The sequence below is a fragment of the Vulpes vulpes genome, chromosome 8 (genome assembly GCF_048418805.1).
Source record: "Vulpes vulpes isolate BD-2025 chromosome 8, VulVul3, whole genome shotgun sequence".
In the NCBI taxonomy this organism is placed as follows: Eukaryota; Metazoa; Chordata; class Mammalia; order Carnivora; family Canidae; genus Vulpes; species Vulpes vulpes.
In genome coordinates this window covers 75,556,634-75,571,492 of record NC_132787.1, presented here as the reverse complement: position 1 = coordinate 75,571,492, position 14,859 = coordinate 75,556,634, and the positions used below count along the sequence as shown (strand labels likewise).

The 14,859-nt window shown below is 34.4% G+C and overlaps 1 protein-coding gene across 2 annotated transcripts in view; it reads right to left on the bottom strand.

The window, feature by feature from the left end:
- ANAPC1 (anaphase promoting complex subunit 1) overlaps positions 1–14,859 on the bottom strand; it is a 102,052-nt gene that overhangs the window by 33,836 nt on the left and 53,357 nt on the right. For both annotated transcript variants that reach the window (XM_025994353.2, XM_072767149.1), the window contains exons 28-34: positions 14,196–14,467; positions 11,663–11,897; positions 9,037–9,128; positions 7,392–7,526; positions 7,134–7,216; positions 6,144–6,222; positions 5,374–5,448 (exon numbers count right to left, since the gene is read on the bottom strand). In XM_025994353.2, the coding sequence (XP_025850138.1) occupies positions 5,374–5,448; positions 6,144–6,222; positions 7,134–7,216; positions 7,392–7,526; positions 9,037–9,128; positions 11,663–11,897; positions 14,196–14,467 (971 nt within the window). The remainder of the gene's footprint in view (positions 1–5,373; positions 5,449–6,143; positions 6,223–7,133; positions 7,217–7,391; positions 7,527–9,036; positions 9,129–11,662; positions 11,898–14,195; positions 14,468–14,859) is intronic.

Sequence of the window (14,859 nt, the reverse complement as noted above, 5' to 3'; positions counted from 1 at the left end):
TCTGAGAATGACTATATGCTAAGTCCTGAGTCCTTCTAGTGAATTACCAAACCTTGGAGTGTTTTTGGCATGCTCCAAAACACTTAACCCAAATTTCCATATCTAGCAAAAATAACCATTCAAAACAAATTTCAAATTAAGACATTCTCAGCTAAAAGAAAAAAAAAAAAAAAAAGACATTCTCAGCTAAAAGAAAAACAGACTTCACTGCCAATAAATCTGCTTTGTAAGAAAAGCTAAAGAAATTTCTTTAGCCTGAAAAAAATTTCATCAGAGGGAAACATGAATCCTTAAAAACACAAATGGAGATAATGAGATATAATAAAATCTAAGAAGATATAAATGTCAAAGAAAGCTAAAAATTTCAATTAAAAGGGCAAAAATTGGGGTACCTGGGTGGCTCTGTAGCTTAAGCATCTGACTCTCGTTTTCAGCTCAGGTCATGATCCCAGGGTCCTGAGATCAAGCCTGACATCAGGCTCTACACTGGGCCCTGCTTAAGATTCTCTCTCCCTCTCCCTCTGTCCCTTCCCTCCCTTCTTTTTTCCTTCTTCCCCTAAATAAAGTTCTTTAAAAAAAAAAAAAAAGGCAAAAATTACCAGAATGGATAAAACACAAGATCCAACTATATGCTGTCATTAAAATATGCATCTTGAATAGAGACACAAATAGGTTGCAAAACAAATGGGCAGAAATGGGTAGATCATGAAAACAGAAACAAAAAAAAGAAAGAAAGAAAGAAAATAGAAACAAACAGAAAAGGCTAGAGTGACTATGTTATCATTAAATAAGAAAAATTTCCTTCAAGAGAAAGAATATTATCAGAGAAAAAGGTGGCCAGTTAATAATGGTAAAATGGTCAATTCAACAGAAACATTAAAAAATCAAAAATATACATAAACCTAGTAAGAGTTTCATCATATGTTAAACAAAATTTAAAGAAATGGGAGTAAAACAGATAATTCTACAATCATACTAAGAGATCTCAACATCCTTCTCTTAGTAAGTTCATAAAGACTAGTTAAAAATTAGTAAAAACACAAATGGTCTAAATATTACCACTATCTTAAAGAATTCAAGTATATAAAATATTATATCTAGCCACTGCAGAATACACATTCTTTTTATGTGTATACACAATATTTAACAAGAAGATTATGTGCTGGGTCATAAAACAAGTTTCAATAAAACCACAATGAAATTAAATTTGAACAAAATTAATAATAAGGAAGTCAGAATAAACCCACATGGTTGGATATTAAAAATCCCATTTCCAGGACACCTGGGTGGCTCAGCGGTTAAGCATCTGCCTTCACCTCAGGGTGTGATCCTGGAGTCCCAGAATTGAGTCCCACACTGGGCTCCCTGTTTGGAGCCTGCTTCTCCCTCTGCCTATGTCTCTGCCTCTCTCTCTCTCTCTCTCTGTGTGTGTGTCTCTCATGAATAAACAAATAAAATCTTTTTTAAAAAAACCCATTTCTAAAGAAATCCATGAGTCAAGAACAAATTACAGGGATACTAGAAAATATTTCAACTAAATGATAAAAAAAAAAAAAAATAGTATACCGAAATTTGTAGATGCAGCTAAAGCAATACATATAAGGAAATTTACTGCTTTACAGGTAGAAAAGGAAAGTCTATGAAGCAATCATCTAAGCTCCTACAATAAGAATCTAGAAAAATAGAAGCAAAGTCAACCCAAAAAAAGAAGAAAAAAACATTAAAGGTATGCACAGAAATTAAATGAAAACACTTAACAGAAAAAATGAAAAGCAAGCATTTCTTCTTTAAAAACATGATCAAAATGAATTAGTTAGACCAATAAAGAATTTATTACTATGAAGAATGGAAGAGGTTATCTCTATAGATCCCAATGACATTAAAAGGAGCCTGCTTCTCCCTCTGCCTATGTCTCTGCCTCTCTCTCTCTCTCTCATACATAGTCATGTAGTATGAACTTTATTACAAATCCAACTTAGCTGAACTAAATTTCTTGAAAGACCACAAAACTGACAAAATATTAAACCACAAGTATGAATAGCCCTTACCTATTAAAGAAATCAACTATGTTACCAAAATTACAAATTTGCAAAACAAATTACATGACTTGCCCTACAAAAACACCTGAACTAGTTTCAATAGTGAAACATTAAACATTAAACTTAAGAAAAAATAACATCAAACATTAAATTTAAGAAAAAATAACATCAGTATTAAAATTCTTTCAGAAAACCAGATAAAATAGGCTCAGCTCGTTTTATGAAGCCAACATAACCCTACTATCAAAATCTTACAAAAATATTCCTTAAAAAAGTAGAATTATAGATTAGAAGCATACATAGATTCAAGACTTCTGACTTATTACCAAAGTAGATGAAGCAATATATAAAAATAATAATAATAATAATAATAAACAAGGATCAGGTTGGATTTATCCTAGGAATACAGTGTTTTTCTGCTGGTTCAAAATTCAATTAATGCAGTGCTTACTTTGGCAGCACATATACAAAATCCAATCAATGCAATCTGCCATAATAAAAGAGAAAATCTATCTATATCAGAAAATGTAGAAAAATGTTAAATATAGAAAAAGCATTTAGTAAAACTCATCATCCATTCATGATAAAACTTCTTTAAAAATTAAAAATAGAAGGAAACTTCCTCAACACCTAATAAAGGACATTTATAGTGAAAAATACTTACTAGTGAAATATCGAACACTTTTCATCTAAGACTAGGGTCAAAGCAAGAATGCTCACTCTCAATTTTATTCAACAATCTACTAAAGATCCTAGCCATTTCACTAAGTTAAAATAATAGAAATAAAAGGCATAAAAATTAAAAAGTAAGTCATGTTAAAGAAAACATGAGTATTTACATGGAAAATCCCACAGAATCTACAAAACAACTATAAGAACGAATACATGCATTTAAATGTCAAAGGTCAAAAAGTTAACATACAAATATCAATTTTCTATTTTATATCAATTGTATACCAGCAAGCAACTGGAAAATGAAATTCTACATAAAGATTCCACTTACTATAGAATGAAAGAACATAAAATACTTAGGAATGTACACAGTAAAAGCTGCTCAAGACCTTTACCTTTCTCAGAAAAATTTTAAAAGGCCTAAATAGTTTCTATATTCTTGGATTAGAAGACTCAGTCCTTACGTATCTATCTTCCATATATTTATCTATGGATTTAACACAATTTCACTTACATTCGCCAGACTTTTAAATCAGTAAGGATGAAATGATTCTAAATTTTACACAAAATGCAAAGGACCTAGAGTATGCAAAAAATCATGAGAAAGAACAAAACTGGAAGATATGCACTATTTGACTTCAAGACTTATCATTTAGCTATAGTAATCAAGGCAGTTTGATACTGGCATAAGGATCAGCAAACAGATTAAAGAGAAACAGAACAGACAGCCCAGAAATAAACCCTTATTTATCCAGTCATCTAATTTTTGAGAAAGGAGTGACAGAATGTGCAAAGTAAAACAACAGTAAGATATCATTACATATTTACCAGCAGAGTTAAAATTGAAGACTAACATCACCAAATACTGACAAAATATGCAGCAGTTAGATTTTTATAAATTGTTGGTCAAAGAGTAAAATGGTATAAACTCTTTGGAAAAAGGTTTATCAGTTCTTATCAAACTAAACATATCTACTCTAAGTAGATTTCAATCCTAAATATTTACTCAAAAGAAATTAAAATAGGGATCCCTGGGTGGCACAGCGGTTTAGAGCCTGCCTTTGGCCCAGGGCGCGATCCTGGAGACCCAGGATCGAATCCCACATCGGGCTCTCAGTGCATAGAGCTTGCTTCTCCCTCTGCCTCTCTCTCTCTCTCTCTCTCTCTCTCTCTCTCTCTCTCTGTGACTATCATAAATAAATAAATAAATAAAATTTAAAAAAAAAAAGAAATTAAAATATAAATCCACAAAAATATCTGTGTCAGGGTATTTATGGTAGTTTGATTCATAATAGTTAAAACTTGAAACCAACCCAGGTATCCAACAAAAGACAATGGAAATAGAAGCTGTGGACTATTCAAAGAATGGAATACTACTTAAAAAGGATGAGCTACTGATACACTCGGTATCTCAAAATCATGGTGAGTGAAAGAAGTCTTATATGAAAGGATATATACTGTATGTGATCCCATTAATACAAAGTTCTACAAAAGGCAAACTAATTTATTTTCAGAAAATAAGCTGCCTTGGGAGTGGGGGATGAGTATAGATGGAGGGGGACATGGAAGGAGTGCACTTCTGGCCTTTTTTTTTAGATTTTATTTATTCATGAGAGACACAGGGAGAGGCAGAGACACAGGCTGAGGAAGAAGCAGGCTCCATGGAGGGAGCCTGACGTGGGACCCGATCCCGGCTCTCCAGGATCAGGCCCTGGGCTGAATGCGGCGCTAAACCACTGAGCCACCCGGGCTGCCCACTTCTGGCCATTTTGATAGAGTTTTGTTTACATGAGCATATGCATTAGTCAAATCTTATCAAATAGTGTATTTAAAACTTGTGGATTTCATCATATATAAATTTTATCTTAAAAGAAAATGTAAATACTGAATTCTAGTTAATGATACATATGCCAAATATTTATGGAAATATGCCAAAATATTTAAGGAAAAGTATACTACTGTCTGCAACTATCTTTGAAATTCATCAAAAATGATGGATTGGATAGAGAATAAATGAATGTATGATTAAACAAGTTTACATAGTAAAATATTAACTGCAGAATCCAACTGGTGATATGAGTGTTGTATAAAGTTCTTTCAACCTTCATTTTGAAATTTTTCTTATTAAAATATTGGATGAAACACTACAGTGTTCTCAAGGATAAACAGATTTATTTCATAAGGAAAAAGGACCTGAAACCACCAGACATGGACAGCTGATTGCAAGGGCAATATTTAGTTACAATATTTGATCTGGAGTTTTAAAAAAGCGTCTGCTTATTTTTAACTATTTGGCTTATTAAATAAATAGGCTATAAAGTAATTAAAACCAGTTAATATATATGAGATCTAAACTTGTCACAAAATAAAATAGTATCTTAAAATAAATCTGGGCTTAATAAGGATAAAAATGTCAAAAAATACCTTGTTAGGGTACTTTGGTATATTTAATTTTTAATACTACAATTTCTCAGGATCTGGGGCCAAAAGGGAAGACTGTGATCAGCAATCTCAAACTGAAAGTTCCTGTTTTCAAGACATATCATCATATCATCAATATTGCCTTTATTTAAAAAAGTATTTTATAGGGTTTTGGAAAATCCCACAAGAAATCATACCTTATGCTCTTAAAGGTATAACAATATTTATTATACATACTCACCTGAGGAACATTGCTATCAACCCACTTGGAATTTGGTAAAATATCATCCCACAGAATCAGGCATCGAGCAAGTGTCTTAAAAATGTAACAGACAAAATTAATTAGAGCAGGCAAAGTTCACAGATTTTATAAAAATGGTAGTATTAAAAGGTAAAAATCAGTTCCCACTGACAGCAATTTTGAAAAATACAGTACATAATATCAACCTAAGCTAAATTCCTATTAAAATAAATTGCAGATTAAGATTTCTAACACAAAAAAATACCCTAAAATTGAGCTGATTGTTATCAAAGTTTAGAGGACTTTTAAAAACTTGCTTTATCAAAGAGAAGAATCTTAGCACTGTCTATATAACCTAAAGGCTTTCATATGCTAAAAATATACAAGCTTAAAATTAAAGAATAAAGGGAAAAATGTAGGTAATTATGTCAAATAGTTATTGTCATTAATTATACTCTTAATAGTAATGCTGCATCCTTGATAAAGAATGTAAAATAAGGCAGTAATGAAGACCCAGCCACTTACTGCTTGTTGAATAATGCAAGAAGTTGAAATATCAACTCCAGGTATTATATAGCAACATGGTTATGCTTCCTGGCGTTCCTACAAGTTACATCTGGGAAATTTCAAAAGAATACTACAAATTACAACTAGATAATGGATTAATAGTAAAAGGTTCCCTTGTAGAAACATTAATATTCACAAGCTAACTTGAAAAACACAATAGATTCCTCATGTTAGCAGAAATAAAAAATTACAAAGTACCATACCCTAAGTAAGAGAAATTCTGGTTTCACAAAATCCAGCAAATACATGGTGTCAGGAGCTCGAAGCCAATCTGCAATGGATCTGTTCGTGGAGGATACCAATAAGCATTATTGCTCAAGGAGAGAATAATCAGGAATCCCAAGACAGGTTTCAAAACACTTATCCCCATTCCCTCCACTACCCTATTTGCTTTCTATTGTACTTTATATCCTCTAATACAGTATTTGATATGTATGAATGTCTATCCTACTATGACATAAGCTTTATGAAAAGAGATATTTTTTGTTTTGTTCACAGAAATATCTCCATTACCAAGAAAACATTGACATACATATTCATCAAAATAGATGAATACCTGTTTTTAACCACTTGTTAATTTTGCATCTATTCACTTTTTCTAATAGTAGAAATTTACAATACTGAAAATTTTCCTGAACCTTAGAATATTTTTTAACTTAAAAGGCTTCACATTTAAAACATGGTTTAATGTCTCCTACCCAACTTACTCTTCCATGTAAAATATAAAATAAACACCAGTTTATTCTAGAAAAGTCTAGTTTCAAGTGTCCAGCACTAATTATTGGGAGTTGGGAAGGAAGATGGTGAGATTATTAGGAAAGTTCTTGAACTAAGTAGAAATCATTTTTGTAAATGGTAACCAAGAATAGAATAATGCTAAGTGTTTCTGGCTTAACCAATCCTGAAACAACATGCACAATTAATAAAAAAAAAATTGGGGCATTTTTTAATTGTCAGTGACATCAACTATAAAACAAAAATAAATTAAATTTGGCAATTACATTGCCAAAGACTAATATAGTAAAACATTGTTTCTAGAAAAAATCTATATCACCTATAGTACTGAAGAGAATCAAAATCAGGTTAATCTAGTATAAGGAAAATAAACACATTCAGATAATTTAGTTTTACTACTGAGGTCAAAAACGAAGTCATACTATCATGGCAAGGGATAGAGTCAGGGGATGTGATACCTGTTATTGGTTTTTAAGTAGATCATAGCCAAAGCTAGAGTGGCACCTGGACAAGTTACATCCACATTTATGGTATCTCCTTCCTATTTAAAAGAAAAAAAAAAGTTTATTCATGTAAAAGAATTCTGAATTGTTACAAGTTTTTCTAAATACTAGCCTATGCTTAAAATTAACAGATTTACAAACGTTGATAAGAAAACTACTTTCACATTGACTTAACTTCCAGAATTTTGATTTGTTGCTTTATTTTGGACTTACTTTGATTTGATAACTTGGAGATTTATGCTTCTCCCTATGCATTCCTGCTTGAAAGCGCCTATGACCTCCAACCATGTACTGATAAAGCTGCTCAGGCACATTGAGATCAGACATACCTATCAAATTACTGCCATGCTGGAAAATGAAATAACAAACATGTAAAAAGGAAAGCTTATGGAATAAGATTCATAATACCCATGACAAAAGAATGAACTAACTTCAAAGCAAGGTATTTTGGGTTTTTTAAATTAAAATAACTATTACCCAAGACTTAATATTCAAACAAGTTCTTAATTATTCACACTAAGAATTACTTAGAGGTACCCGAGTGGCTCAATAGGTTGAGCATCCACTCAGGTCATGATCTCAGTTATGAGATCAAGTCCTGCGTCAGGCTCCATGCTCAGTGGGCAGCCTGTTGGAGATTCTCTCTCTCTCCTTCTACCTCTGCTCCTCCCCACCCCTGGTCTTGCACACTCTCTTTCTAAAATAAAAAATAAATCTTAAAAAAAAAAATGAATTACAATACATATATGTTCAAGTTAAAACTTTCATTTCACAAATAAAGGCTTCAAAATACAGTTAATTATACTAACAATAAAAGAAAATATTAGGTATGCAAATGAAACCTGAACTATAAACACCTGAGTTCTTTTATTATTGTGCCTATGAAGTATTTCAGCAACAATAACTATAATAATAAATTTATTGAACACTTACTGTTTCTAGTACTTGTCTGTTTAACATGGATTAATTTACCTAATATAATTCTACCAAATAGCTACTATTTTAGATGAGGAAAGTAAAGCACACACAAAGCCCAAGGTTACAAAGCTAATAACCAGCAGAGTTGGCTATAAACAAGGATATAAAACAATCCATGGAGTTGCTTAACCACTAAACAACACTTAATGGATAGGACTCACTGGTCAGGAGCAAATCAAGATCCCAATTCCCAGTGTGCTACTTTTCCATTGCACCATCTGCCTCTTTAGTTCATGTGTCAAATGCAAAGAATCAAAAACCTAACAGATGGTGAACTTTCTTTATACAATTTAGTTTCAGTGTTAACACTGTATTGGTGGCTCTTAAGGAACCCACATTCCAGGTGACACAGTCATTTAATGAAATGTTAATTCATTTCATAATGAATTATGATAATCCTATACTATGTCTCATGGATATGGTTAAGATGGATCAAGGTGGTAGTGTATTCTGTCATAAAGCAAACAGTATGGCAACATTCTGAGATCCCAGTGAATACCAGGGTGCCAAAAGAAGGTCATGGTTTATCTCTAGCAACTACTATAGACACTTAAAGCTCCCCATCATACATACATTATCACAGTTTTCTTTTTCCTGTCTGGGGGGCTATCACTTCATCTCATATCTTAAATTCTTCAAGATATTTCATTCCCTAGGTTCATTTATGAACACTGACTTCTAAGCCAAGGGGATAAAAATCTTAAAGCTCCACTCTTCACTACAATTCTAACACTTTGAAGAATATCCAGGAAAGAAAAAAGACGAGAATCAGGTTAAGTCATAGTGAGGTAGAGTGGTATTCAGAGTTAAATGTTAATATCATTTGTCTCAACATGCAAATGTCATAAATGAAGCATCTGAAGTTTCAGAGAGTACTTACCCCCAAGCAAACCATTCCCAGGGCCAAGCCAGCAGCTAAAGAGTAGGACTCTCTATCAGTGCAGTATTCCATTTCAGGACCAGGGGGCCGTCCTGTAAAACAGAAAATAACACAGTTCAAGCAGGCCTTCTATTGTATGTTTTAGAATTAGCTTTCTTTTTTTTTTTTTTAATTTTTTTTTTAATTTTTTTAAATTTATTTATGATAGTCACAGAGAGAGAGAGGCAGAGACACAGGCAGAGGGAGAAGCAGGCTCCATGCACCGGGAGCCTGACGTGGGATTCGATCCCGGGTCTCCAGGATCGCGCCCTGGGCCAAAGGCAGGTGCCAAACCGCTGCGCCACCCAGGGATCCCTAGAATTAGCTTTCTAATGAGAACCATGGATTCTATACAACCCCACTAGAAAGACAGGACATTATCACAAATGGCATTCACAACTATTGGTTTACAACAAAATAAAGCCCCATATGGTTCTTTGAATGTACTAATTTGAAAGCAGTGACTTTTAGACACTGTGAAACTTTGGGTTTTACTTAGAGAAAAACAAAAAAAAATTATCAAGAAGTAGAAAAAAATATTTAAAGGGACGAGTGCTCAAACTGTTTTAATTTTTAAATCTTACATTTGGTTTTTGTTTTGCTATTTTCAATCTACTCACTAGTTATGGTAAACACATATTCAAACATTAATAATGGGAAGGAAGGATAATAAGTTTTTAAGCTAAATATTATGTTTCAGACACTTATTTTGAATCTATATGATACTGAACTCTATTATGGTAGAATTTGTGTGTGTGGATCCTACAACTCTGGCTTAATACAAAACTCATACTTTTAAAAAGCACCCCCTAATTCTAACTCTACCCTTTAGGGCAGCAAAATGTATTATACATAAAGAGCCCTCTGTCAAAGACAAAGTTCATAGTCCTGGCATTTTACCCACAGGAAAAAAAGGAATTAAAAAAATACATATATTATACAAATGTAACCAATATTACACAAAAATAGCAAAGAATTAGAAACTGAAAATTAAAAAAGAAGCAATTTACAGAACACCAATTCAATGAGATATTACACAATATGAAATTAATTTTTAAAAACATTTATGACAATGATATATGGAAAGGGCAATATAAAAACAGTATATATATACATTCTGACTGTAATTACATAAGAGTATACACATATGAATCTAGATGAAATCCTCCATATACAACATGAAAAGGCTGTGCTGTGATTCACCTTGCAGATGAACAAGCTTTAAAAGCCACTCTTGAGTTTCTTCTGAATAAATGTTTCTTAGACCAACTTATGCTATAACATATCTTGGTAATAGAAAAATTTCAGTTTTGTGAATATTTCACACTGTAGTAGATTATATTGTTGGTGTCAATTTTTCACTGCTCAACAGTGCTTATATATACATATGTATACATATATATACACACACACACACACACACACACACACACACATATACATCCATACTCTTGACAAGAGCCTTATGGTGGACTTGAACTCATGACTAGCTTTGGCCTGGGATCTTAGCTGGCATAATGTAAGCAATGGCATGAAATGTGCTTCCATTATTTGGTTCTCCCTCTTGACCGTTTGTTATCACCATAAAACAAGTGTGGGCCAAAAATAAGTCATCTGGAGTACAGCTGGAGCAGCATACCCACAGATCTACAGCCTAAAGCTGAGATGCTAGGCCAATTTTGTGGCTATTTGTTATGTAGCATTATTGTGGCAACAGCTAACTAACAATCATTCCAAAGAAAAATATATCTTCAACAATACATCCTGAAATATATGTAGGAAAGATCTTGAGTAGGATTGAACAAAGCAAGGAACTATATAAATTAGTGAACATAATAATGCCAAAAGCATTTCCAATTGTCAGAAAAAGATAATACAGAAGACACATTTCCAAAAGGTTTAGGCTCCATTAAAAACAGAGAAAATCCATTTCATTACCAACATACCCACCAGCACATAAAGGATTTTTGGAAAAGCAAGAGTCAATCACTTCCTTTCTCTTGGAAGTACTACTGTCCAACAGAATGAACACCATTTCTAGGGATCAAAATACTCAACTTTGCATTTCAAGTGCAGATCACTGCTAGATATTGCCTAGTAAAGACAAAGCAGGATAAATAGCACTCTCACGTATAATTAAGACCACAGGATGGGACGCCTGGGTGGCTCAGTGGCTGAGAGTCTGCCTCTGGCTCAGGTCGTAATCCCAGGGTCAGGGATCAAGTCCCACATTGGGCTCCATGAGGGAGCCTGCTTCTCCCTCTGCCTATTTCTCTGCCTGTGTGTGTGTCTGTGTCTCTCATGAATAAATAAATAAAATCTTTAAAAAAAAAGAAAAAGACCACAGCCTACCTCATTAAATAGGATCTCTGGAGCTCAACAATGGGCTGGCCAAATAAACGTGCAGATTAATAATCTGCTCACTAGTATCAGCCTTGGAAAATATTACTTATACCATCTTTTTATATGGGTCAGAACATTCTAACAAAAGCTACTGTTTTTCCTTAATTTTATTACCATTTTTACTTTGGTCCCTATGGAGTGGGCAATCTATGCTGACAAAGACACAGTACTACAATTGCCATACCTATTTCAGCCAAGAGGACTTCCGCAGTATGCCTATGAGCTGTTCCTTGATATACAAGGCCAATGCCAACCACTGCAGCCACTTGGACATTGTGAGGAACATCAAGCTCTGTGGATGTTGGAGGTAAGAGGGCAGGAATGTGAATGCTAAGAAGCCGAGTAATTGACATATCCATGGTGCCTAGTTTAGCAGCAGAAACACCAAGGAGCAGTCCAATGCTTGTCATTTCATGACCCTAAGGTAGAAAGCAGAATGAAATATCAGTCACTACCAAATAAATACGTAGTCTTAAATAAAGTACTCCCTGCCAGTACTTTCAGTAAGTACTCTTGACAGGCACAGTGAGAAGCACCAAGAATACAATAGCAAACTAAACAGACACAATCCTTACTCTCATGACGCTAGACCCCCAATGGGGAAAAGAATGTTGAAGTAAAAATACACAAACATATTATTGAAAAGCAATATATTGAAAAATATAAAATAATACAAAGCAGTATTTTTAAAAAGCCTTATTTTGATTAGGAGGAGCTGAAGAATTATTAGGACTCTTCTAAGAAGCAAAACTTATATAATAGGACCTCAAGGATTAATATAAATTAGCCAGGAAAGTGGTAGAAAAGGAGGCACTCAGCTTTAGAAAGTAGGAGAAAATGAGGTCAGATGAGAGAAACATGTAAATGGCTCTGATGTGATCCAGAAATGAACCCTCACAGTAATGGCCAAGTGACCACAGAGTGCCAAGACAATTCAATGGGAACAAAACAGTCTTCAGAAAATGGTGCTGTGATAATTGTAGGCCACATGCAAAAGAATAAAGCTGGACCACTTTCTTACATCACTCACAAAAATTAACTCTAAGTGGACCACGAAACTAAATATAAGAGCTAAAACTATAAAACTCCTAGAAGAAAACACATGTGTTAATGGGTTAGGACCATGGGTTAGGCAATGAGATATGACACCAAAGCATAACAATTAAAGAAAAAAATAAATGAACTGGACTTCATTAAAATTAAAAACTTTTGTGCTTCAAAGATACCATCAGAAAGTGAAAGATAACCCAAATGGCAGAAATTTCTGCAAATCCTTTATCTGTTAATGGACTTCGTATCCAGTATACAAAGAATACAACTCAGTAAGATAGCCCAATTTTAAAATAAACAAAGGATCTGAATAGACATTTCTCCAAAGAAGACTTACAAATGGCCTATGAGCACATGAAAGGTCCTCAACATCATTAGCCATCAGGGAAATTGCAAACCAAAACAACGAGATATTACTTCACACCTACTAGAATGAGTATAATTAAAAAGACAGATAAATGTTGGTAAGAATCTGGAAAAACTAGAATGTATTGCTGGTGGGATTGTAAAAAGGTTACAGCCTCTCTAGAAAGTTTGGTAGTTCCTCAGAAATTTAAACAGCTACCATACGACCCAGCAATTCTACTCCTAGAAATACACCCAAGAGAAATGAAAACATACGTCCACACAAAAACATACATGTTTATAGCAGCACTGTTCATAACAGTTAAAGAGTAGAAATAACCCAGCTATCCACCAACTGATGAATGGATAAACACAGTATATCCACACAATAAAATATCTATTCAGCAATATAAAGGCATGAAGTGCTGATACATGATACAATATAAACAAACTGTGAAAACATTATGATAAGAGAAAGAAGCCAGTCATAAAAGACCACCTACTGAAGGATTCCATTTATATGAAAGGCCCAGATTCAGCAAATCCAGAGACAGAAACGAGATCTGTGGTAGCTAGGGGCTGCAGGGAGAGGGAATGGAGGGCGACTGCTACTGCTTTGAGGGTCCTTTACGGACTGATAAAAATGTTCTAAATGTAACAGCAGTGGGGATCCCTGGGTGGCTCAGCGGTTTAGCGCCTGCCTTTGGCCCAGGGCGCGATCCTGGAGTCCCAGGATCGAGTCCCACGTCGGGCTCCTGGCATGGAGCCTGCTTCTCCCTCCTCCTGTGTCTCTGCCTCTCTCTCTCTATGTCTATCATAAATAAATAAATCTTTAAAAAATAAAAATAAAAATAAATGTAACAGCAGTAATAGATCCACAACTCTTTGAACACACTAAAAACTACTGCATTGTATACTTTAAGTGGTGAATTTTTATGGCATAAAGGTAGAAGAGTTTATGCCAAGAAAGTTTGGTTTGCCAAACTCTGAAGTGGAAGAATGTGGTTTGCCAAGGGGCTAAAATGGCCAGTCCCTGTGGCTGGTGTGTGGGTAACAAGGAGCTGAGTGGTACAAAGTAAGGTTGGACAAGTAAGTGGGATCACATATGCAGAATGTGTATCAAGAACAATGAAGTACTTCTTTAAACAGTTTTGACCCGAGAAGTGATATATTCCCATTTATACTTTAGAAAGATTACTCTACCTGCTATGGGAAGAATGGATTGAGGGGTACAAGAATGAAGAAGGAAAAACAAACAGAACAATTAGGAGCTACTGTAGTGACCCAGAATGAGGCACACTGCCAGGAGCTGGGAGGCTCACCTTGGTCAAGTAGTCATGTATATTGAGAGTAGCCAGCTTGGTAAGATGCCCATTCAGACCCAGAGCCATGAGAAAGCCAGCATATTCATTGGCTAACTCAGCATGCTTGGGCTTATTGTAAACAATCCAAGCTGAGTCGATCTGGGAGGCAGGTGCTATCTTCAAGCCAGCAGCCACACCATTGTGGAAGCTGGCCCAGCTTGTCATGTTAGGAGGCACATCAATGTTTCCACTGTTAAGGTCTACTGTTGTGTTCCGAGGTGGGGCTCGTCCTATTCAGGCAAACAAATTTAAAATTGACAGAATAATTCATAAATCCAAAATTATTCAATTTATATTTTTAAGAATAGAGATTAGTTTTTCTACATTCGAAACCCTTAACCCCATAATAATTGGAATGATATTAGGTTACTATGAGTACTTAGACTTTAATACATGTGCATTAAATCTGATGCAAAGTGGAAAAGCCTCATTCAAAATAAGTCATTGTCTGATGCTTGCTTCGGCAGCACATAATTATAAAATAATTCATTTGTCTGAAACTGGACAACTTTCTTACACTATATACAAAAGTAAACTCCAGATGGATTAAAGATCTACATGTGAGAACTGAAACCAATAAACTCCTAGAAGAGAACATGGGCAGTAATTTCTCTGACACAGG